The sequence below is a fragment of the Panthera leo genome, chromosome C2, assembly GCF_018350215.1.
Source record: "Panthera leo isolate Ple1 chromosome C2, P.leo_Ple1_pat1.1, whole genome shotgun sequence".
NCBI classification, from domain to species: domain Eukaryota; kingdom Metazoa; phylum Chordata; class Mammalia; order Carnivora; family Felidae; genus Panthera; species Panthera leo.
In genome coordinates this window covers 14,815,259-14,841,673 of record NC_056687.1, presented here as the reverse complement: position 1 = coordinate 14,841,673, position 26,415 = coordinate 14,815,259, and the positions used below count along the sequence as shown (strand labels likewise).

Sequence of the window (26,415 nt, the reverse complement as noted above, 5' to 3'; positions counted from 1 at the left end):
TGTATGTTTTATAGACATTACGCTGAAGAAATTCCAGGAAGTCCGTAACAGTTTGGACCCATTCGACATAGCTAGTACAGAGTCTATGCCTCCATTCCAGCAGCATAGACACGGTCAAGACATAGAAACAGAATTTGAGTTACTTTAAGTCTTGTCACTTTATGGCGACAAGGAGCTCGCATTTGCGTTAAACATTAGAATACTAAAACAGAATAGCTGAGGAGTGATTATTTGAACATCACGCCTTGCGGGATCTGAACTGAAGGAAAACCTCCCTCATTTACTCTTGAAGCAAATGCATATAGTCACATGTCAGAGCTCACGGTAGCATAGCTAACATCTATCTTTTTATTTTGCTACCGCTCCATCATTTATCCATTACGTACAATCTCTCATTATATATTTATCTACCACCCATCTGTCATCTAGCATCTATTACCCCCATCATCATCGTCAATATTACTACTAGCTATTTATAGTAACTACAGTGACTGTTCAGGACTGGAGCCAACACATTTTTTTTTTTTTTTAATCACTGACATTGTTTAGGGAGGGCAGCATGTGAAGATCATAAACGGAACCGATATTTATTGAGTTCTGTGATCGTTTTTACATTCCCTCCAGATAGAGGTCTTGTTAATGTCTGTACTTATTGAGGATGGACCCCACTGCTCCCTCGGCACACCACTACTACGCTGCCCACAGGAATCCCCTTCCTGGAGATACAGAGTAGACCGAGGAAGGGCAAGAAATGAGTCTGCAGACAAACGCGCTGCGAACAGACCCACTTGTCCATTCATGTGGGTTGCCATTGCATTCTTACTTAGTTCCAACCACCAAACCTATTGAAATGCTCTGCGCTGGTCTCGGGTGACTATGACATATTCTTCTGGTGCCATAGTAGGTGGAAAACTGGCAAGACTCTTTCCTGTCCTGTCGGACCAAACACATCATGGAGATGTTTCTTATTCCCCAGCACTGTGAGGGCATGAGGAAAACCGTCAACGTCTTTGGCTCCAGCTGGGGTCAGGATGCAGGTCACTTCTGCCCTTAAATTCTCAAACCCGTCTGATAGTTCTGCATTTCTCGTTGTCAGAGTCCCCAGAAAGTGGACTAGGGAGAGGGCACAGGGTCATTCCCAGGGACGCATCGATTTCTAGACCCTCTGAACTCCTGTTTGTTTTACTTTCATCCGAATAATTTATTTTATAATCCTAAGAGTGAGGAGAACCTTGTTCTGACTGAGCCATTTTTTAATTTGTCCATGCGATCTTTAGAATTTAGGCTTTTTAGGCGTGCCTGCTTGGCTCAGTGGGTTAAGGGTACAACTCTCATTTTTTTTTTTTAACGTTTATTTATTTTTGAGACAGAGAGAGACGGAGCATGAACGGGGGAGGGGCAGAGAGAGAGGGAGACATGGAATCTGAAGCAGGCTCCAGGCTCTGAGCTGTCAGCACAGAGCCCGACATGGGGCTCAAACTCACGGACCGTGAGTTGGACTCTTAAGGGGCTCCTGGGTGGCTCAGTCGGTTAAGCGTCCAACTTTGGTTCAGGTCATGATCTCACAGTTTGTTAGTTTGAGGTCTGCAGTTCTGTGCTGGCGGCTCAGAGCCTGGAGCCTGCTTCGGATTTTGTGTGTCTCTCTCTCTGTCCCCCATCCCCTATACTTGTGCACTTGCCCCCCCCCCCACCTCTCTCTCAAAAATAAATTAATTAATTAAAAAAAAAAGAGTCCTACTCTTGATTTTGTCTCAGGTCATGATCTCATGGTCATGAGATCGAGCCCCCTGTCAGGCTCCACACTGGACATGAAGCCTGCTTATGGTTCTCTCTACCTCTCCCTCTGCCCTTCCCCATCTCTCTCTCTCTCTCTCTCTCTGTCTCTCTCTCAAAAGAAAAAAAAAAAAAAAAAGAGGCTTTTCAGACCAAACAAATGCAAGACACAAAAGCTGTCTTTAAATTTCTGAGTTCTATTGTTTTAGCTCTTTCCTATGGGAGGAGGAGCTTCATATAAGCTAAAATCTCAAACTGTTATACTGCATTTGTATCGTTTCTTGATCATTCCTCAAATACTTACTAAGTATCTACTTAGTACTATTGTTGACCGCCTGATTTCTCAAGGTCAGCTCTATGACTCAGGCCAAGTCATGTAACTTAGTAAGCTTGAGCTCTCTTAGTTGCAACGCTTATGTTGATAATGATGTCTACACTTTCTACATTATATAGTTGTTGTGAAGAAGAACAAGTGAACCCAACAAAATATTTCTAAACATATCAACTTTTTTTTTGAAAATGAAAAGAATTCTTAGTGTTCGTGTAACTAAAATTGTAACTTACAATGGGTTACTCCTTTAAAACATTTTTGGGGCTCCTGGGTGGCTCAGCCGGTTAAGTGTCCGACTTCGGCTCAGGTCACGATCTCACAGTCTGTGAGTTCGAGCCCCGCGTCGGGCTCTGTGCCAACAGCTTGGAGCCTGGAGCCTGCTTCGGATTCTGTCTCCCTCTCTCTCTGCCCCTCTCCTACCCTGCTCATGCTCTGTCTCTCTCTGTCTCAAATATTAATAAAAAAAATTTAAAAAATGTTTAAACATTTTTAATCATGTGTAGATAAATAATATTTATTTTCCCTCTTTCCCTGGCCACCATTCCAGAAGGTAGCCAGCAATGCATTTCGCTGGCTCAGTGGAGTGTATAGCAAAACTGAAGGCAAAATAGTCTAGAAGAGGTTTAGTTTTTATGCATTTTTGCTTCTGAAAGCCTAAGCCTCTACGAACCTATGTAAAATTGTTGACAGTGGAGGAAAAGGATATTTGTAGAGGTGATATTAAAAAAAAAATCTCGGGGCGCCTGGGTGGCTCAGTTGGTTAAGCAGCCGACTTCGGCTCAGGTCATGATCTCACGGTCTGTGAGTTCAAGCCCCGCGTCGGGCTCTGTGCTGATAGCTCAGAGCCTGGAACCTGTTTCAGATTCTGTGACTCCCTCTCTCTGACCCTCCCCCGTTCATTCTCTGTCTCTCTCTGTCTCAAAAATAAATAAACCTTAAAAAAAAAATTAAAAAAAAAATCTCATGGGAGAAGGAATCATTTCTTTCACCACTGTTTGTAGATAATGGTAACCAAATCAACAGGTCAAGTGTTTGCTATGAATCTAGGAAATGGCATAGATCATCTTGATACTGGCTGCACTAGTAGCTTTTAATATTCCCCTAGCAATTCTAATATTCGGCCAAGGTTGAAATCCACTAACCCAAGTAGCCCAGAACTAGAGAGTCTCAAAAAAGATTGCCAAGCATCACAAAGAATTAGCAGAGCTGAGAAATCTAAATGGACCATGAGAGCAGGTACAATAGACATCTTGTCAGTGACTTATATGGACTGATGATCATCACGGGCTGATCCTATCAACCCATCACCCCAAGCATTGCTTAACCTTATACAAGACCTTAAGAATGGTGAAACATGTAGGGAAATACTCCAGAAATTGAATTTATGTTAAATTTGAGATAAGAATGATGCAATTCTTGTACACCTGGGTTTGTGGTATGAGATTTACATTCATCATGTGTCTTGAAATTCATTAAAAATTATTGAAGTTTCTTTGTGGTGTAAAACAGCAAATAATGCAGCAGAGTGGAGAAAATAGAAATCATTTCTCCCAAAGTACACCTTGATTAGTAAAAGAGCAAACAAAAGAATTCTTAGTTCCTGACATTTTGCTCCCAATTCAGTGACTAATGTTATCTCTAATAGTTTTGTGATTCTACCCCATGTTACACCGTTTTTACTCTTTGATCCTCTGGCTGGCAGGATGATGTGCCTCATTTAATCTCTGGAACCTGTCATGCGAGGTTATGTACCTCTTCTAGGGTGCCAAAAGGTAAGACAAATGATTCTATGACAACCTTTACGCATATATCGTACATGTCTTGATTTCATACTTATTTGCCTGTATATATGATCAATGATCACTTTTCAGCACACTCAAAATTTAGACCTTTCTGAATGAAGTCTGAAAAAGAAAATAAGCTTAGGAAAAGTCTAAGTAATTCTTTTTCTTGTTTTTAATTGATGTTATTTGAAGATGTTTACATATTGATATTACATATTGATATTATTTGAAGACATTTATGTGGCCTTTAACATTATGTATTACTAATTTTTTTTAAATATTGTCTTATATTACCAAGGCTTGACTTGCTGAAGCCTTGCTGGTGGTTTGTAGAATGGAATGAAGGTCTGATGTCTACATCTACCCTTGAGTTATCTCTGATTTAACGTTTCAGAGATAATAGATGGTCTTTTGAAGATAGAAATTCATTCTGAAATTGACCCCACAGTGAAACATATCAACATAATTGAAAATATGTAACAATGTTATTATTTTATTATAGTAAGGATGGACACACAATAAATATTTGGTGAACAAATTTAATCTGTTCATTGCAATTATGTACTGCAAATTAAATACATTTTTTACTATAAAATAAACATAATATTTGAAGAGTTAGAACTGGATATATAAACATTGATTGGTTCACAACATACTGGAGATATTCAGAAGCAACCCATAGGAGTGGTCTTGCCCCACAAACACTTATATACCCATTCCTCTCCGCCCCCCTCACATACTTTTAACCATATCAGCATATTAAATGTGCATGTTAAATGCATGAGGAGTAAAGAATTGAGAAAATAATATACATAATTCAAGCAAAACACGATGCCTTAACCATCCCTATTTATTTATTAGAGAATAAAATGGAGGTACTTATTTTAGCCTGACTAATTGCCTGAATCATTACCTTAATTCTTCATTTTACTTTGCGTGTGCAGACCTGAACAATGACTAAAGAATAAAACAAGGAACAGAAACCATTCCCTTCAACACCCAAACCTCAGTTCCCTAATTAGGACCGTATTTCCTCTTGATGACAGTTGAGTGTTCATACTCTTGCACTGAGGTACTTTATCAAGATAGGTACTTCTGTTTGCTGTAGGCACAAATCAGAGGTTATAGAACATATTACTTCTCATTTATAAATTATTTTCCTTTGAATATATAATTCCAGGCAAGCCTAACTGTATAAATTAGGTGCTTTAACATCATCTTCATAAATTTCCTAAGAGAAGTCAGAGCCCCTCTTTTTCCCCTGAAAGTGTCTAATTGCCAGTGCATTTGAGTTTCCTAAGGGAATAACATATCTTTTCATTGGATGGGCATTTCCATATTTTGATAAATTCAATTAAAAATCTTTATTTGAGGGGTGCCAGGGTAGCTCAGTCGGTTAAGCATCCTGCTTCAGCTCAGGTCATGATCCCACGGTTCATGGGTTCGAGCATTAGGCTCAGAGCCTGGAGCCTCCTTCAGATTCTATGTCTCCCTCTCTCTCCACCTGTCCTCTGCTCATGCTCTTTCTCTCTCTCAAAAATAAATAAACATTTAAAAATATCCGTATTTCAGATCTACTATTTTTCAGATTAACTGTTTAAAAAAGGAAAGTCCACATTTCAGTTGTTACTGTATTAGTCTAAGAAATAATGTGGAGGAAAATTAACCTAGGTTATGGTTTAGAGTATTTTTTACTGGTGTGCGTTATCAATTGCAATAAAATTTGCATTTCCTAGCAGATGCTCCATGATTGTCAAAAAACAAAACAAAACAAAAAACCAGTAGTTATCATTATACTAAGGTTGTGGACATACTCGATTTTTGACTCCACAAATTGGAACGGGGATCATTTGTGTCTCATAATAGTAAATGCATTTAATACATACGGAGTTAGAATGTCCAAAGTAAGCCATTTCTATTCCTACCACGGGTGACCAAGTACGATCTATCTACCGTTTATACTTTCCTCTCCATTGAAATGAAGCCATAAGGCCAGTTCTCGCGCCCGACGTACTTACAGCGTCTGGCAGGGCTCTATGAAAACCTTTGACTGGAATCCACAGTTGGAGCCCAAAGCAGGTGCTAGACATAGCTGGTGGAGGCCACGTTCCTCCGCTTCTCCGCGTGGGGCACGCAGTATCCCGGGGCTGGGTATCGGTGTCTCGGCTTCTTTCTGTTGCAACAGCAGAACCCGCAGAGCAAACCACCTGCGATGAAGACGATGGCGGTGCTGGCCCAACCGAGGAAGAGGGCTGCTCCCAGTTCTCGTTTCTGCCCCACGTGGATGGCTGGGTCGTAGAAATCCCTGATGATGATGTTGGCCGTCCAGCACACAGGAATCAGAACGAAGATGCCGGTCAAGATGAAGAGGGCCCCGGAGGTCCCCAGAAGGTACGCTTTGGCCCTCTCGTTGGAGCCCGTGCACCGGATGTGCTTCATGCCGCAGATGCCAAGAAGCAGAGCGATGAGCGAGAGGGCGACGGCGACACACATGAGGGCCCTGGCTGCCTCTAGGACAGGTGGGAGAGCCAACAAAGAGCTGTAGAACTTGCACTGCAGCCGGACCTTGGCTTGTCGGACGCAGTTCATCCAGAGCCCTTCCCAGAGCCTTTCAAAAACGATGATGTTGCTGCCAACGAAAGCCGATACCCTCCACTGGGGCAGGAGGGTTGTGGCAAGAGTCCCGACCATGCCAAGGAAGCCAAGAGCCAGACCAGCAATCTGCAGGGGATAGAATGCCATCGCCTCTGCTTTGAAGACCGATCCAGCCTGGAATGGTAGAAGCTGCTGGAGATCCAGAACGTGGAGGAGGCCTCTTTGAGTCTACAGCAGTCTCTGATGATGTTCTCCAGTGTCCCTGCCCATGTTGTTTTAGTTGAAAGCAGCACCAGCGACTGAACTTGGCCTAACTAGAAGTACCTGCCTTTGTACACAGGCATTCATTTCGGTATGGATTATTTACTAGTCATATATAATTGTTTCCCAGCCAATAAGAAGGTAGCCAGAGGTGTGTCCAGAAATACTGCATTCAACTTCGGTCTTCCTTTTATTATTATTGTCTTAGCAATGTTGTAATTAAGTGTCAAAGCTTCCATTGTGGATTGCTAATTACAGAGCTGAAGACTTCCTGCTGGAAAAAATCGCTCTGAGAAAAAAGCGTAAGCATCTAAGTTAAGTCACAACTGGAGACAATGCAAAAATCTTACCAGTTCTTTGGGGAGCAATTGAAGAACACTTTGCGGTGTAGATGATCTATTACTTTTTTCTAATCTAAGCCACTCGTCTTCAATACGGTTAGTCAGTTCTGGTTTTAATAAAGACCTCTGAATCTGGAAAAATGTGTAGCAGTTAGTTTCAAGACTTCTACTAAAACCTCTGATACTTGATAAAAAAGGAGGAGTCCTATGCAAAAAAATTCAGAATTTGGTTTATTCTTAAGATCAGAAAGAAGAACAGAGATAAGCAGTCCTTATAATTGAATTTACTGGTACTTGTTATAATATCTGTTAAGTAACACTTCCTCTCTGGTGGAATGTTTCGTATATAAACTTTGATTAGCTGGTTTTTAAAAAATTTTTTATGTTTGGGACGCCTGGGTGGCTCAGTCGGTTAAGCGTCTGACTTCGGCTCAGGTCACGATCTCACGGTCCGTGAGTTCGAGCCCCGCGTCGGGCTCTGGGCTGATGGCTCAGAGCCTGGAGCCTGCTTCCAATTCTGTGTCTCCCTCTCTCTGCCCCTCCCCCGTTCATGCTCTGTCTCTCTCTGTCTCAAAAATAAATAAACATTAAAAAAAATTAAAAAAAATTTTTATGTTTATTTATTTTTGAGACAGAGAAAGAGAATGAGCAGGAGAGGGGCAAAGAGAGAGGGAAACGCAGAATTGGAAGCAGGCTCCCAGCTCTGAGCTGTCAGCACAGAGCCCACATCAGGGCTCAAACTTGCAAGCCAGGAGATCATAACCTGAGCAGAAGTCAGATGTTTAACCGACTGAGCCACCCAGGCATTCCTAGCGGTTTTTGTTTTTGTTTTTTAATTTTTTTTAATGTTTATTTATTTTGAGAGAGAGAGAGAGAGAGACAAAGTGAGAGCCAGGAAAAGGCAGAGAGAGAGGGAGACACAGAATCCAAAACAGGCTCCAGAACCCAATGCACGGAGCCCAATGCGGGGCTCGAACCCATGAACTATGAGATCACGATCTAAGCCAAATTGGACGCTTAACCTACTGAACCACCCAGGTGCCCGATTATCTTTTTTTTTTTTTTTTCTTCAATGGCAGCTTGAAATATATCACATTTATCAAAGCCAAAAATGTATACTCCATTTTTATGGAAGAATATAAAAGTGGCCCTTTGGATTATCTGTGCAATTACTTAAATTCAGGTAATGGAAAAGTTCTTAGAGATGGAAGGTGTCTTCCAAGTTATAACAGGTTTAAGTCCCTTGTTTGCAAGATGCAGAATGTGAGGTCTTCAGAGTGTGTGGCTAGGCTAGCTATGTGGTAATGATCTAGAAATTCATCCAATCTCTATCTTGCTATACTTACCTCTCTGACTGACTCAAAAGGGGGAGGGGAGAGATGTTTTCAAGTTTTTCCAGATGAATGGGACTGAACCTGAAATTTAATACTACCTGTCAGTAGTTTCACAAATTGTTTTCAAAGCAAGCAGAATTCCATTGAGACTGTTTCAAAGTTCAATAATCAATATTTCATCCTTGAGTATCACTTCCCGGCCACTGTCCAAGGACCATGATGCTTACTGTGGGAAGCCTGGACCTTTCCCCTTTTCGTTCACATCCTACTGCAACGATTCCATCTCAAGGATGAAACCTGCTTGAAATGAGCACACCACGCATATTCCAACTGGGAGAAGTTGCAATTTGCAACAGGTCCTCCCTCTCAGTCAACCACAGCCCAAGAGCCAATGGCAGGTCCAATACCATCCAGATTTAAAGAGCCCATTAATTGCATTAGGAACTATGGAAACTTGAGTTTTTAAGATGGGTGGTCTCTCTAGCTATTATGTATCAATCATATCTCTGTTTTGTTGCTATTGCTGTGTTAGTACCATTCTAGATCAAGTGAGAACTCCCTCTTTAAGGAATGTGGATCATTGAGGAAACAGATAACTTCTGTGTAGTTCAGAGTTTCCTAACGCCAGCTCAGAAGGCAGGGTTTTCTCTGCCTTTGTTCAAGGTTACTGAGACACACGTTTCTTCCCACCCTGAAGGGATTTGCCAACATTATTCTGACTTGTCGCTTCCACCTTGTCTTCTGTGTTCTATTTCCTCTTCCTCATTCTATCTCACTTTAAACCCTATCTTCATTTTGTCCTAGAAGTTTCCAACTTACTGTTCTTTTCTAATTGTTTGATTTTTTTTTTTTCTTCAGGTAAAACATCTGGTCTGTATTACAAATAAATGCGAGTGAGAGCATATGTTTACTTAGAATGTGGAGGTACATCCTGATTATAGGTATAATCTAAGAAACATAAATAATGTAGGAACTTTTGTTTTTGGCTCCTCATAGGCAAAGCCGATTCTCAACATCAGCTTTACTTTCTTTCTTTACGTTGAAAGGGAGATATTGTTTTCCTCTCCAACTTTCTGGGAATCTTAACCCCTTCTTCCTCCTCGGGGGCTCCTGTTCCATTGATAATTCCCTCCCTTCATTGTATCTACATCCTCTTCCTCTCTCTGCGTTGTCCTTTAGAATATAAATATACTCGATTCTCTTCCATATTAAAACTTGATTTTGCCAGAAATGTGTTCCCTGCAATTTATTCACATGACTCTTGTAATCCACTTATATTTTCTACTGCTCCAACATGGAAGTTTGCTAGAAATGTGACAGACTTCCTGGGCATTCTTTTTTTTTTTTTTCTTTTTTTAATGTTTTTTTTTTTTAATTCATTTTTGACAGAGAAAGAGGGAGAGAGCATGAATCGGGGAGGAACAGAGAGACGGGGGGGGGGGTAGAGGATCTGAGGTGAGCTCCATGCTGACGACAGTGAGCCAGATGTGGGGCTCAAACTCACTAACTGTGAGATCATGGCGGCCTGAGCTGAAGTCAGATGCTCAGCCAACAGAGCCACCCAGGCACCCCCTTCCTGGGCATTCTTACTCCTGTCTTCAAATAACACTTTCATACCCTGCCTCACTGGCTTTTCTGTAGAGGCCCAAAGAAGCCATCATCTTCTAATTGAGGCGGTAAAGTGTTTATATTTTGAAGAGGGACTTGTTTCAGTCTTGGCTTGATGCCTTAGCCATCACCTGGTTCTGCACCTCCCCTTAAGCTTCCCTCCTTTCCCCCACTCCTCTTCCTTCCCTTCTTTTCCTCAGGTGTTGATCCCAAAAGTACTTCATAGTAAAAAATAATGTACCCTAACCTCCACCTCAGAGATTGCTTTGAAGGAAACCCAACTATTGATTAACAGCATATTCTAATTTATTGAAAATATTTCTTGTCTTTTGGGGCAACTAGATGCCTCAATACATACAGCAGATGACTCTTGCTCTTGGGGTTGTGAGTTTGAGCCCCATGTTGGGTGCAGAGATTACTTGAAAATAAAATCTTTAACATCAGAAAATAGTTTTGTGGTAACATTGTTGTGCTTAGTTTCATCTCAAGCTCTCTCACCCGAATCAATCCAGTGATGTCTTTTCCAGTCTCCTTGCCTCTGGTCTTAACTCTTTTCTCATCCATACTCCACTGGGGACCACACAGAGGTTCCTGAATCAAATTCTGAGCAAGCCACCACCTTACTTAAATTCTTTTAAAAGTTCTCCTCTTCCTCCAGTACAAAATCCAAATCCCTTAGCATGATGCAAAAGACCCATCCTTGGACTGGCCCGTGCTCAGCTTTAAAACTTATCTTCTGGGGCGCCTGGGTAGCTCAGTTGGTTAAGCGTCCGACTTCGGCTCAGGTCATGACTTCATGGTTCGTGGGTTCGAGCCCCGGTTCGTGGGTTCGAGCCCTGCGTCGGGCTCTGTGCTGACAGCTCAGAGCCTGGAGCCTGCTTCCGATTCTGTGTCTCCCTCTCTCTCTTCCCTTCCCCCACTTGCACTCCGTCTCTCTCTCTCTCTCTCTCTCTCAAAAATAAATAAAACATTAAAAATAAAAAGGCTGCCTTTTAAAAAATGAATAAATAAAAATAAATAAATAAAACTTATCTTCTGACCCTGACTCCATTCTGTGCCCTCACAGACCTTGTTTGAGTGAGAGTAGTAAATAATAAACAAGCAATTGCAAAAAAAATAAAAATAAAAATAAAATACCTAAGTACAAAATGAGACACAGCTATGGGTAAAATCAGAGTATAGAAAAAATAAGGTACAATGAGAGTATAAACAGATGAGACCGTAATTTTAATTACGAGGTAAAGAAAAGGCTCGCTAACAAAACAATATTTAAGCTATAACCTGAAGACTGAGTAGGAATTAGATCATCAGGTAACGGGCATCCCGGGCATGGGAGACAGTGAGTGAAAGTTCCGTGGGTGAAGACAACTTGGGGCTAATGCAGATGGAAGGCTTAGAACACAAGGGACATGGGGGCTGCAGTAACGGGCAGACGAAGCTACCAATGCAAAGTCCAGATGTGTGGGCTCTTGTGAACAATGTTCTCTTGAGATCAATGCAAAGCCAGTGAAAGATTTCAAGCATGGAACTGACACGATCGAGTTTGTGCTACAAGCAAAAGCAAACCCCCAAACCACAACAGATCGATATTCTGAAGGAAAGGACTGGAAAGGCGCAAAATAGAATAGGAAGAAACCAGTTAGAAGTTTATTGCGATCATCCAACTGGAAGATGAGGGAGGCGGTCAGCGTACAGGGGATGCAGGAGAGTGGCTGGATTTGCACCGTGCATCGGAGTTGTAGCTGGTGAGGGTGGCCGACGGCCTGGAGGTGGGAAACGAGTCACGGGTGACTGTCTCCACTGACAGGAGTGTCATCGTACCAGCGGTGCGTGTATTGAGGTGACAGACCCTTGAAGGATGAGTGACCTCTTAGAAATAGATCAAGAATTACATTTCAGACGTAGAGCCCGAGTCGGCTGGGAGCCATCCCGGTAGAGGCTGTAAAGAATTAGATATTTTGCAGCTCACAGGGACAGTCTGGGCTGTACACGTATGTAAGAATCTACAACCTCCATCCTGTTGACAAATTATGATCAGATCGCAATCAGGGAGAGCAATCTGGCCACACAGACTGCTGACTCACTCTATCGTCTTGTCATCCTGGGACTTGTTCTGGGGTCTTAGAGAATCGAAGTTAGGTTGAGGGACTTTTGACTTCTTGTAAAAATATGTCAGAGCTTCACCTGCCGCCTCCGCTTGAAGTGAACAGGGGTGGACGTGTAACATCAGAATGAAAAACTTAGGACACTCAAAGCGTCGTTGTCTGGCCTTACTTTTCTCCCTTTTCAGGAGTTACACACCTGAAAATGTTCAGGCATTCTCCTAACTTACTGTGTGTCTGTTTTGAAAGATGACGTCTTGTCCCCCTCAGTGCTCAGGGCAAGTTTTAACAAGTACAAATGAGTTGGAAAAGTTTTAACTGGATGTCTATGAGATTGATTTGAAACTACTATATGGAGGTAAATGCATGAATACACACATACAGAGACGGGCTCCTACCCTATTACTGACTCAGGAATAATGCTGTTCTTTCTACCTAAAGCACCTTCCACATTCCCCTGACCTGTGTAACCCTGCCCATCTAATAATCGTTCATTCTCCTTCAGATTTGGATCCAAATGTAGTCACAAGAGAAACCTGTTTTGAGTTGGATCATATCATTCCCCACCCCTGCCGTTGTTTTAGTCTTTCATAGAACTGCATTTTTCTCCAGAGCATTTTCCACCAATTCTCAACAAATATGCATTTCCATTTAAGTCTGTTCCCTTCTAGAGCGTAGATTCTACTCGAACAGAGACGGTGTCAAATTTGCTTACCATTAGATTCCCAGCGCCCAGCAGAGAGCCTGACGCAGAGCACGCCAGTAGTTGTCTGCTCAAGAAATATTGTTGGAATGAATAAGGAATGAATGAATGAATACAATGTTTCATTTACTTAGGCTGTCCTCTAACTTGAGGATCAATACTTAATTATATCTTCTTAAATTATAAATTCACAATTTGAATACTTCTACAGAGTTAAAGCCTGTATTCATATGATGAAATATACGAAGTCACGATTTAAACACCTCATTTGGTAGGTTTTTTTAAATAGCTTCTATTCCAGGAATGCATTTGGGAGTAATCTAAAAACCAACTAAATTAGGTTTAATACCACCAGCTGGTAGATTGAATTTAACCCATTATCTTGCATTACTACCTCAAATTTCAACTGTCTTGTGGCACCTGGGTGGCTCAGTCGGTTGAGCATCTAACTTTGGCTCAGGTCATGATCTCACAGTTCAGTTCCTGAGTTCGAGCCCCACATTGGGCTTTGCTCAGGCAGTGCGGAGCGTGCTTCGAATTCTGTCTCCCTCTCTCTCCGCCCCTCGCAGGTGTGAGCGCTCTCTCTCTTTCTCAAAAATAAATAAACATTAAAAAAAAAATTAAAAGAAACTCAATCGTCTTAAGGCTACTTACGTGTCAGTATTTATATGGACCTTTGGTGTGAAACCAATCAGTGAAATCTGAGTTCACTCCAGGTAATGAAAGCCTGTATTCAGTGTATGTGGTTTTGCTTCTGCACACAGTTGAGAATATGCTATAGAAACCTTTGGATTTATCTTCCTCTCTCCCTTTTCCTTCTCTCCTTTATTTATTTATTTTTTTCTATCTCATATGGCTGCAGAAATAATTGAAGACAACTTGCCAAAATAGAAGACAAAACAAGGAGCCTTGTGATTACTGAAAAGCAAATGAGAATTTGGGGGACAGGGTAAAACAAGAGTAGAATATAGAAGATAAAAATGCATGAAGTTTGTCCACAAAATAGGCACCACGTTTGCTAAGCCTTGGCCATGAACTTGCCTTGGAGTGTTTTAGCAGTCACGCAATGTCCATGAATAAAAAGAGAGACATGTCTTTAAGGGTTACATAATTCTTTTTGCTTCTGACACCAGAAAGAACTTCTTTCACTGTGGAATACAATGAACAACATCCTTACAGTAAATAGAGTAGACAAATTTGCCCAGGTGTTCTTTTACAGGAGCCTAAATGATGTGGTCCAGGCATTCAGGTCTTAGATCAGTGGTTCTCAGCCCGAGTGCACATTAGAATCACCCCGGGGGAGCTTTGAAACAATCCCAGTGCAGGGGCCCCACCCCAATCCCATTAAACCAGGAGCCTGGGGGCGGGGCTGTGGCTTCAGAATTTTTGTTTATGTTATGTTTTGTGATAGTGGCGTCAGGATTGTGAAAACACCCTCTGTCATACCAGCTTGCAGACTGTATGAGAAGCACTGCTTTAGAGTTTCTGTTTCAGTGGTTCTCGGTTTTGGCTTTTAATTAGAATCCTGGGAGAGAAGTTATTATACATATCAGGTCTCCCATCAAACCCATTAAATCAAAATAGCTCAAGAGAGGACCCAGGCATCAGTATTTTGTATGTGTCTTCGGTGAGTTGAGTCTTCAGCTGGGACTGAGAGGCGCTGATCTATATGAATGGATGGGTTGTATATCCTTAAGGTAATTTTACATTCATATTATTTCTCTCCGTAGAGCTTTTGAGACTCGAGAGTGAATCAGAGGTTATTCTCCTTGACAAGAATCTTGAGTGTAAATATTTTATATTTCTAGTTAAACTCTATCTTATGTGAGTAGGTGGTGAAAAGCTTTGAAATAAAAATGATGGATTTATTGCGCTTATCTTTCTGCAATTAGGCAATGTTATTTTTTTAAAACAGCAAGTGAGGGCATGCTTACCCATTATCATTGAAAACACCTCAACTGGAGTATTTGTATAGTGCTTCTCAACTGTGAATTATGTTCGAATACCTTTGAAGAACAAGTTTTCAAAAGCCATTTCTATCATACTATTTTGGTTATGTTCAGACATGATACAGGGTATGAAATTTTATGCTTATGGCTCTTACAAAACAACATAAAACCGAAATAATCAACAGATTAAATACAAACAAAACTGCACAACTGATAACATTTAAATTATCCGTGTTACTTTGATTTGCTAGATATTATTGAATCTTTAAAACTAAATTTTGGTTAGATTTACTAGCAGAGGGTATACTTTTATAATTTGTACTCCACAAGTCATTTTCTATTTGTTGGATTTAGAGTGTGATGCGCCATGATTTGAAACATTCATTTATCACTGTCATTTTTTTTTCATTTTAACAATGAAACTGTTCTTCAATTGATCCAATATTTTGATAAGCCAAAACATCTGAGAGCCTGCCCATAAGTAAAATACCAGCAAATTAAAATGTACTGTTCTTTATTACATCTTTACTCCTATACTTACTATGAGCTATACAAAACTAGATCTGTTCATATCATCTGATACAAATATGAGAAAAGCTTAGCAAGTTCTTTCACTTGATATTGCCTGAGTGTCTCTGTGTTTTAAGGATTCAATATCCCACTAGCTAGCTTTGTGGTCTGAGCTTTACATATGTACAGTATGCCGTGACTACACTTAACCTGTGCTTAAAAAAATTGTCAGTGTGCAATGTCATTTCCGTGAAGGCAAACCAATGTCTCCGTTTATTATATGAGTTAACAAACTAAAGGCTAATTTTGAACTTCTTTAAATTGAGAACTCTCACATCGCAATGATATCTGTACAAACAATAAAAATAATTCGAACAGTAACTAGGTTATGCAGACCAAATATCCTTACTTTAAAATTTGGACAAGCCAGGGGTGCCTGGGTGGCTCAGTCGGGTGAGCGTCTGACTTCTGCTCAGTTCATGATCTCATGGTTTGTGGGTTCAAGCTCAGCATTGGGCTCTGTGCTGACAGCTCGGAGCCTGGAGCCTGTTTCTGATTCCGTGTCTCCCTCTCTCTCTGCCCCTCCCCCGCTCATACTCTGTCTCTGTCTCTCAAAAATAAACAAAAATGTTAAAAAAAATTAAAATTTGGACAAGCCAGCCTGAAAGAAGCCAGATACATATCACGCACATTACATGTTTAATATTTTCACTTTAAATAATTACTTGGGTCAATCATAGGGCAGAAGGCAAGTATAATCATCATCCAGATAATCCAACATAACTAAAAACTCTCAGTGAGCAGATGTGTCCCTACATATTTTTGAGACTCTCAGGTTGCTGTGGATATCAGTTTAAAGAATACCAACATACCTTTCTGAACCTCACTTTTCTCTCCGGTTTATATGGATTAAATAAAATAATCAACATAAATTGGTTAACTTATTGTATGTAGTAAATAAGTTTTCTGTATACTCATTTTATAATCAAAATTTGATCAAAATACAGTAAAACCTTGGTTTGTGAGCATACTTCATTTCAGAAATATGCTTGTAATCCAGAGCACTTGTATATCAAAGCAAATATCAAGAACCATTGGATCAGTTGTGATCGTGTGACATTTGGAGTCATGTACTACTCGTATTGCAAGACATTGCTCATTTATCAAGTTAAAATGTATTAGAAATGTTTGCTGGTCTTGCGGAATACTTGCAGAACAAGTTACTTGCAATCCAAGGTTTTAGTGTATATTCATTTAATGATTATTTTTTTGGGCGCCTGAGTGGCTCAGTCAGTTAAGCATCCAACTTCAGCTCAGGTCATGATCTCCCTGTTGGTGGGTTCAAGCCCCGAGTCGGACTCTGTGCTGACAGCTCAGAGCCTGGAGCCTGCTTCCGGTTCTGTATCTCCCTCTATTTCTTCCCCTCCCCCACTCGCACTCTGTCTTTCTAAATAAATGTTAAAAAAATTTGAATAATTATTTTTATGACAGTCTTTCAGATAAACAAAATAGTCCATTTTGTTATATTTTACAAAGACCTTATTTTTTTAGAAGAGTTTCAGATTTAGAAAAATTTAAGAAGCTAATACAGAGTTTTTATTTCTCACACCTAGTTTCCCTTATTATGGGCATCATCATTGGTATGTCAGTTATATACTTGTCACCATTAATAAAGCAATATCGACTCATGATTATTTTTTTTAATTTTTTTTTTAACGTTTATTTATTTTTGAGACAGGGAGAGACAGAGCGTGAATGGGGGAGGGTCAGAGAGAGGGAGACACAGAATCTGAAACAGGCTCCAGGCTCTGAGCTGTCAGCACAGAGCCCGACGCGGGGCTCGAACTCACGGACTGCGATATCATGACCTGAGCCGAAGTCGGCTGCTCAACTGACTGAGCCACCCAGGCTCCCCTCGACTCATGATTATTAACTGAAGTTCCTAGCTTTTTCAAATTTTCCTAGATTTTCAGATTTTCAGCTAGAATCCTTTCTCTGTTCCAAGATCCCATTCAAGACACCTCCTTACCTTTAGTTGTGATGTTTCCTTAGGCTGCACTTGGCTGTGACAGTTTCTCAAACTTGCCTCATATTTGCAGAGTGCTGCTCTGTTACTTTGTATGGTGATTTTCTACTGGAACTTCTCATGATTAGACAGGTTACAGGATTGGGGAAAGAAGATCACAGTGGTAAAGTGTCATTTCATCACATAATATCGAAAGTGCTATTTATACTATTTATGACTGTGTTGACCTTGTTCATCTGGCTGGCGTAGGATTTGTCAGATTTCTCTACTGCACAGTTATTCCCACCTACTTCCCATGTTGAGCTCTTTGGAAGGAAGTCACTATACACTGCCCACAGTATAGGAATGGAGCATTTATATACACCACTTGGAATTCTTCAGCATGGGAGCTTTGTGTTTCCTCTCCCACTTATTAGTTTATTCAGTTGAAGATTTGAGATATATATTTTAAAACTTTCCCATCAGCAGTGTTTGAAAGTACTTATTACTCTGTTTATTTACCATCACTAGGTTATCATAACAAAAAAATCCAACTTAATAGGTGGAGCACAGTATTTTATGATTGTTAGACTTCACATTTCTGTGATTACTAGCGTGACTAAATTACTATGTTTCATTTATTTTCAGGATCTTAAAAAAAATTTGCCAATGATCTATTTATCTTCTTTGATCATTTTTTCTTTTGGTAGGTATGTTTTAAAAATTATTTCCACACCTGAAGAATGGCTAAAATCAACACAAGAAACAACAGGTGCTGGCAAGAATGTGGAGAAAGGGGAACCCTCCTACTCTGTTGGTAGGAACGCAAATTGGTGTGGCCACTCAGGAAAACAGTATAGAGATTCCTCAAAAAGTTAAAAAATAGAACTACCCTATGACCCAGCAATTACACTGTCATGTATTTTCCAAAAGAATACAAAAATACTAATTCAGAGGGATACATGCACCCCAATGTTTATAGCAGTATTACCTACTATAGACAAATTATGGAAAGAGCCCAAGTGTCCTCTGGCTGATGAATGGATAAAGATATATATTATATATACACACATACATATAATGGAGTTACTCAGCCATCAAAAAGAATGAAATCTGGCCATTTGCCATGACATGGATGGAACTGGAGAGTATTTAGCTAAGAGAAATAAGTCAGAGAAAGACAAATACCATATGAGTTCACTGATATGTGGAATCTAAGAAACAACACAAATGAGCAAAGGGAAAAGAAAAGAGAGACAGAGAGGCAATCCAAGAAACAGACTCTTAACTCTAAGGAACAAACTAATGGTTACCAGAGGGGAGGTGGGTAGGGGCATGGTAGAAATAGGTGTTGGGGATTAAGGGGCACGCTTCTTGTGATGGGCACTGGCTGTTGTATGGAAATATTGAATCACTATATTGCACACCTGAAGCTAATATTACACTGTATGTTAACTAACTGAAATCTGAATAAAAACTTTAAATAAATAGCTGGCAAGACCTCTAAAGGATTTACAATTTTTTCTTTGCTTATAAGGACGTAAAAATCCTAATAAACTTAAAAAAGTATACATTAATTTTATATATTAGAAATAACACTATGAAATCTGCACTTATAGTCTTTGTTGTTACCTGCCTTTAAATTTTACTTATGCTTTGCTTTGTTGTACATACTTCATACAATGCTAATATGCCACAAGTCAGTTACTATTTTCCTTTATCCTTTTATTGAAATCCTTAGTGTGCTCTTCCATAAATTATTCCAATTCCCAATAAGGTTCTGATTTTTCCAAGGAAATTTGAATATATTGATCATTAAATTAATATGAGATGGGATGAGGAATTCACTCTAAATCTTTTTTTTTCACATTTTAAAACCAGTTATATCCACATCTTTTATGGAATAAACCATTGTTTTCTCATTTTTTTAACACATGCTGGCTTTATTAATGTAGGCAGGACAATAAATGGCCCCCCAAAGATGTTCATATACTAATACTTGCCACTTATAAATATTTTCAGTTATATGGAAAAGAGGAGTTAAATATATAGATGAACTTAGATAATTGCACATGATTTTAAGATCAGAATATTATCCTGGATCACCTGGATGGGTTCATGGTAATCAAGAAGATCTTTAATTTTTTTTTAATGTTTATTTATTTTTGAGAGAGAGAGAGAGAGAGAGAGAGAGAGAGAGAGAGAGAGAGACAGAGCACGAGTGGGGGAGGAGCAGAGAGAGAGAGGGAGACACAGAATTGGAAGCAGGCTCCAGGCTCTGAGCTGTCAGCACAGAGCCCGACGCAGGACTCGAACTCACAAACCGTGAGATCATGACCTGAGCCGAAGCCGGACGCTCAACTGACTGAACCACCCAGGCACCCCTCAAGAAGATTCTTAAAAGTGGGAGGTAGAAGAAGAGTCAGAGGAATGACAGCATGTAAAAAACAGCCAGATGTTGCTAACTCTCAAGATGGAGAGCAGAGGTCATGAACCAACTTCTAGAAGCTGGAAAAGGCAAAGAAACAGATTCTCTTTATAGAGGTTCTATAAAACACAAAACAAAACAACAACAAAAACCTCTCTAACACACCCAGCCCTGGCTTTCTACCTTGATTTTATCCAATGGGACCCGTTTTGGACCTCTTACCTTTGGAACTGTAATGTAATAAACTTGTGAAGTGTAAACCACAAGTTTGTGGCAATTTGTTATAACAATAATAGAAAAAAAATTACAAATGTACATATTATATCAAATTGGCCTATGCTTGGCTCATCCAGTACCTTGGGTCTCCATACCTCTTCCTCTGCAGGCATACTCTCTGTGACCTAATCCAACCTGGGGCTTGATAACATCTTCAAATTTTTATCTCCAGTCGGTGCCACTTCCTTGAACTCTGGGCTCATCCATCTAACAGCCTGTTGGGTGTTTCTCCACATTGGGGTCCAATTGATACCTCAAACATAATTGGTCCATGACCAGACTCTTGATTACCCAAATTTTCCCAAATTACTTCTTCCCTGTCTCAGTAAATATAATCTCTATAAGTCCAGTTTCATAGACCAACCACCTTCAAGGCATCCTTAACTCACCCCTTTGGTCCATATCCAACATGCCATCCATCGCGGTTCTTCATGTTTCACTTTCCAATCCCAAGTCTAACTACTTCTCACCTTCTTCACCACAAACATCATGGTCCAACCTACTACACTACTGAAATTATTTTCTAATTAGTCTTACTGCTGCCATTTTGTCTCTGTTTATTCTCCATAGATCATGTCTCCCGCTTCTTCCTATGTGTTTCCATCACACATAGAATAAAATCCAGCATCCCTACAATATATAGTCCCTAGTTCCTTCTTTGACTAAAACTCCACTGTTCTGGCCAAGGAGCCCTCCATGGTTTCCCTGAAGATATGTTCAGAGACTCCCATCTGTTTTTCTAAGATCACTGCTCAAATGTTACCTATTAAGATGAGACTTCCCTGACCAGTAACCATTCAGTCTAAACTGGAACTTCTCTATCACTCTGTCATTTTATCTTCCTTTACAATTTCTTTAAAATCACATATCGTCATTAAACATTATAATATAAATCTATAAGTTGATTTTTAAATTGTTTAAGTAAACTAAGAAAACAAGAACATATTATGTCTTATGGCCTACTATATCCCCAATATTTATACCAATTCCAGGAAGATAGTATGGGTTCAACAAATGCTTTCAGACTATTTTATTAAAAATATACTCAGATTATTTCTGGATTTTATATTCTGCCTCATGGGTTGATAATTTGCTAGAAATCTATTCATATTGTCTGTTTATGTAATTGGGTTGGATTTCTTTTTAGTCTATTTTCACATTAATATATAACAGTTTAGTTATTGCAATTTTATTAAAAAATAACTATTGTCTACTTTTTAAATACTTTTGGTTTTTCTTTCAGATGAACTTTAAAATAGTTGTGTCAAATTGATAGCAAAAAACCACATTGGATTCTGATAGGCAACATGTGACTACTATTATTATATTAAAAATGGTCAACAGTTTCACAAGATTAAAAGGTTCATACTAGTTATCCTATTGATATCCCTTAGTATTTATGGTGGATAGCTTAATTTGGGGTGTTTTATTTTGCCGATTTTATTTCTGGGAGCTTTATATATTTGTTGCTCTTATGATTTGGGTCCTTTATCTATTATAATCACGAACTATAAAATAAGAAACTTATTACTTTTATGCATTTATTTTGCTGCTAACTCTTTGAACTATCTGCTAAGTTCTAACAGTTAATCTACATTTTGAAAATAAGGAAATGGGGCAACCGGAGACTGCCAACACTGTTCAGAGCCTGAATTCAAGCTTGGATGGATCTCAGTTCAAATGAGATCCATCATCTTAAAAAAAATTTTTTTTAATGTTTATTTATTTTTGACAGAGAGAAAGAGAGACAGAGCAAAAGTGGGGGAGAGGCAGAGAGAGAGGGAGACACAGAATCCAAAGCAGGCTCCAGGCTCCGAGCCATCAGCACAGAGCCCGATGTGGGCTTGAACTCACAGGCCGCAAGATCACGACCTGAGCCGAAGTCGGACGCTCAACCGACTGTGCTACCCAGACGCCCCAATCCATCGTCTTTTAAAGGTCTCTTTCCCCCATTAGACTGTTTGCTTCTGGCCTTCACAGATGATGTCATTTCATAAAGGCTCCACCTCCTCCCCATAAAACTTATTACATTATGAAACAGTGGTTCTCAAGATTTTTCCCCAGGAGACATTTGGCAATATCTGGAGACATTTCCGGTCACACTGGGGAGATTCCGTTGACATCCAGTGAGTAGAGGGTAGGGATGCATTATACTGGACAAGCCCCCAGCACAAAGAATCATGGTTAACATTTAAGTAAGCATTTAGATGTGTCACACAGATGATGTGTATCATTACCCATGTAATCTGCATTACTACTTATCATCATTAAGACTCAAAATAACCCCCTAGGTTTGGCATTATCTTCATCAACATCTTTCAGGAAAGGATACCAGATATTGCCGACTAAGGTGTAATGTCATCTAGCTAATACGTAAAGCCAAGATTCAGGCTCAGACAGGGTGGCCTCAGAGCCACATTTTACAATACCGTATGCTACCTTAAGTTTGGTACATTTAGTTAAACTCCAGTTACACGCTTCTTTAGACTTAAAAACTTACGGATTTATCTTACAAAAACAAATTAAAAGTCAGTAACAATTGACGCTTAATTATACATTTGCTTGCAGAGGATGCAAATTGTCAGGTTCTTCCATGGTTAATTTGAAAGTTAATGCTTCACTGTGAAAGATGAAAATATAAAATCCAGACTCTCCACGATCCGAATTCTGTACTTTCTTGAACTTTTTAATGAGGACCATAAAAGCTGATGGTGAGAACATTTGAAGTTTTATGTAATACTGCTCAACTATATAATAAGGTAGTGAATATTTTGTAGTGTTTAGTGGTTAAGAAAAAAGAGATAGGCACACCTTCCTCTGGCAGAGAGAATCCATAGGAGACATGATTCACCAAGACCCTTTATAATGACCGATGTCACAGGACAGAAACATTTTAATAAGAAGACAGGTAATTGTACTGTGGTCTGAGGAACAAAGGCTTTATACACGTTATCTAACCTTACAACATTCCCAAGAGAGAGGGCAGGAGCAGGTGCTGTATCTGTACTCGGTTGTGGGAAAAGTGAAAATATAGAGCTGCTCAGTGACTTGGCCAAAAGCTTTTTATATGAATCGGTAACAAGAAAAGATGGTTTTAGGGTCCCCTGCTTTTAGGCACTCTTTTTTGAAGTAACAATTCTTTTGTGGGAATATTCAAAATACACTTTGTAATTCTAACACGTTTTCAAGAGTTGTGTTGTGAAGATATTGTGGTCCAGCAACGGCTCAAACTAAATATACATAATTAACAAATGCATACGTATCCCTTATCAGCAGTTTATTCACCATTGTTCAAATGCTCCACCTTCAGGGCCATGTGGCTGTGACGTCTGTCATCCCACTGATCGCCACGGTTGATCCAGCTGGCCAGGCGGGTGTCCTTTCCTCCCTCACCATTCCAGGTGCTTCCCTCCTGAAGCTGAAGCTGCTCACTCTGTCAAGGAGGACGACCTTCCCGATAGAGGAGGACCGTTTTTCAGTCAAGGGTATTTTGAGTAGCAGTGCTCCCCTGCTAGAACCTTCAAACAAGCTTTCAAGGTCCGCGTGTAGGAGAACTTAGGTAGTCAAGCTTCGAAGACTCCAGATATATCCAAATGAGGTGCTGCATGGGGCAACCTGCCTTTCTTTAAATAAAAAAAAAAAGGCTCACCTTCAAGGAACTTACCATCTACTTAAAGAAGCAGGACTAGTACCTTGGTACTAAGTAAAAAAAAAAAAAATGCCTAATATGTACTAAGATACCTCTTTAATCTTGTAACTGACATGGATTTGCTCCTCAGAACAATCCAGTGAGATAGCTACCGATTTGATTTCATTCGCTTTTTACAGATGGGGAAAATTGAAACACGGAGGGGTTAGGTCAACTGCCCAAGGACACAGGAAGTGTCTGAAATAGAAACCTAGACCTGGGGATTGCAGAGTACACACTAGGGATCACTATACTACCTGCACAAACTTCAAAACTTGTCAAGTGTTGGGTGCCTGGGTGGCTCAGTCGGTGGAGCGTGGGACTCGATTTTGGCTCAGGTCGCTGATCATGGTTTGTGAGATGGAGCCCCGTGTGAGCTCTGCCCTGGCAGCGCTGGAGCCTGTTTGGGAGTCTCTCCTGTCTGTCTGTCCCTCCCCCACTTTCTCTCTCTCTCTCAATGAATAAACATTAAAATAAAAGATGTCACGTATTGAAAACATGAAATAATGTCCACAGGAATTACTGGCAAATACTCATGAAGGTATGGTGTTCAAATTGGCCCTTTAAACAATGGGTAAGATCTTCCTCAATCAGTGGTGCGTAATTGAAGAAAATACCATCCAGGAGCATTTTTGAAAGTGTGTGTGTATTTGGGGGGAGTGGACTTTGTTTACCACAATGATTGGGAACTTCACTGGCATTTAATCAATGGAAACCTACTGGTTTATCTTGTACAAGCAAGACATAAAAGAACGTCCTGCACAAAGATGCATTGTCCTGTATCTCATGCAACTTCCTAAGGATTTGGAGGATAGTGTGAAAAGCTGCTTACCGTTGTCATAGAACCCTTCTCCACTTTGAAGTAAAAGCTTTTTCTAATGCAAATGAAAAACCCAAAAATGCAGTGACCAGTAATTCCAGGGCAGGTTGAATTTTGTTTTGTTTGGAACTTATACTGAGAACTGTTCATCCTTGAAAAAAATCATGTTATCTATGACAATGGTAGTCAGGGAATTTGAATCTCAAACCTAACATCTATATTAATCTATTGTAGCTTTCATATTGATAGTGAATCCACATATAGAAGCAAGCATCTAATTTTTATATCTTTCAGTGTAGAAGTTTGAATCAATTATGTCATGAAATATGTATTATCTTAAATAAGTTATTTTCCTTTTAAATTTTCCTTATGTTACAGGTAGAACATAATAATGACATTTCCAAATGACTATTTTATATCATCCGTGACTTTCATTTCAGAATATTCTATAGGACATGACCAAATATTTTATATAAAAGGAGGTTTCGGGTCCAATACACCTATGATATCCTAGTTCAGATTAATATATGAGAAAAGGGCATAGAGATCGGGACAGTTCCACTGATTAATTTTTTTTTACTTCGACATGTTATCTGAGCACCTACTATGTGTCAGCTCACTCCACTGTGCACTCACTGGTCATAGAAAAGTGGACAAGGGGGATACCTGAGTGGTTCAGTCGGTTAAGCGTCCGACTTCTGTTCAGGTCATGATCTTGCAGTCCGTGAATTCGAGTCCCATGTTGGGCTCTCTGCTGACAGCTCAGAGCCTGAAGTCTGCTTCAGATTCTGTGTCTCCCTGTCTCTGACCCTTCCCCCCTCACTCTCTTTCTCTCAAAAATAAATAAACATTAAAAACATTAAAAAAAAAGTGGACAAGAATGATAAAGCCCCTGCTGTTATAAACTCCATACCTGTAATGAAAAAAAAAAAGAAATACTACCTAGTAATAAGGCAAAATAAGAACTACATGTCCTTTCAATCCCACGCAGACACATGGCTTAACAGACTCAACCAAGGATTATTTAATTTTTAGGAAATATTTTACATGGTATTTGCTATAGGTTGGGGCTCAAACTTTGTGAAATTACACGCTAACTTAGAGATTTTTTTTTTTCCTATAAAAAAACAAACAATTTCTGCACAGAAGATTCCTTATATTTTATTGCTCTTGGGACACTAAAGAGGTTTGTCTTTGACTTATTTCAGTATGGCTTTCCTCAAATATTCTTGCAACCAGGGCTCCTGACCTAGTGGCTCTCATTAATGGGTTAAGTACATTTTTGAAACACGTTCATTCCATATTGGAATGAGTCATATCTTTAATTGAAAACTTCATGTTTACACATTTTAGTAAGATTTATATGGTACAAGAATGAAGGTGAGGTAAATATTAGAGAGCCTTAGAAGTAAGAAGAGTTTAGGGGAGACTGGGTAGCTCAGTTTGTTGTGTCCAACTTCACTCAGGTCCTGATTTTGCAGTTTGTGGGTTCAAGCCCCACATTAGGCTCTGTGCTGACAGCTCAGAGCCTGGAGCCTGCTTTGGATTCTGTGTCTCCCTCTCTTTCTGTCCCTTCCCCACCTGCACTGCGTCTGTCTCTCTCTGAAAAATAAAATAAACATTAAAAATAATCAAAAATAATAAAAATAATAAAAAGAAGTAAGAAAAGTTTAGATTTTTTAAGAAAGAAAATTGAGGCCAATTATCAATTTCTTAAGCAGGTTATTTACTTGACAAGAAAGATACTAAAATGAATCATAAAATCTGAGAAAGATGTTTTTATATTTTTGTGCAGTTTAAGTCGGTGGTTATTTAATTTTAATTAGAGAATCTTCTTGTGCTATTAAGCACAGGATATAAATTCAGCACTTCATTTCACATTCATCACTTTCTGTTAACATTGGAAG

At 39.6% G+C, this 26,415-nt stretch overlaps 1 protein-coding gene across 1 annotated transcript; it reads right to left on the bottom strand.

The window, feature by feature from the left end:
* Positions 1-5,970: 5,970 nt before the first annotated feature.
* CLDN17 (claudin 17) lies at positions 5,971-6,630 on the bottom strand. The gene has a single exon (XM_042903557.1). The coding sequence runs from the start codon at positions 6,628-6,630 to the stop codon at positions 5,971-5,973; it is 660 nt and encodes a 219-aa protein (XP_042759491.1).
* Between the last annotated feature and the right edge of the window lie 19,785 nt (positions 6,631-26,415).

Coding starts and splice junctions, on each gene's coding strand:
- CLDN17 (XM_042903557.1), bottom strand. CDS start 6,630: ATGGCATTCTATCCCCTGCAGATTGCTGGTCTGGCTCTTGGCTTCCTT.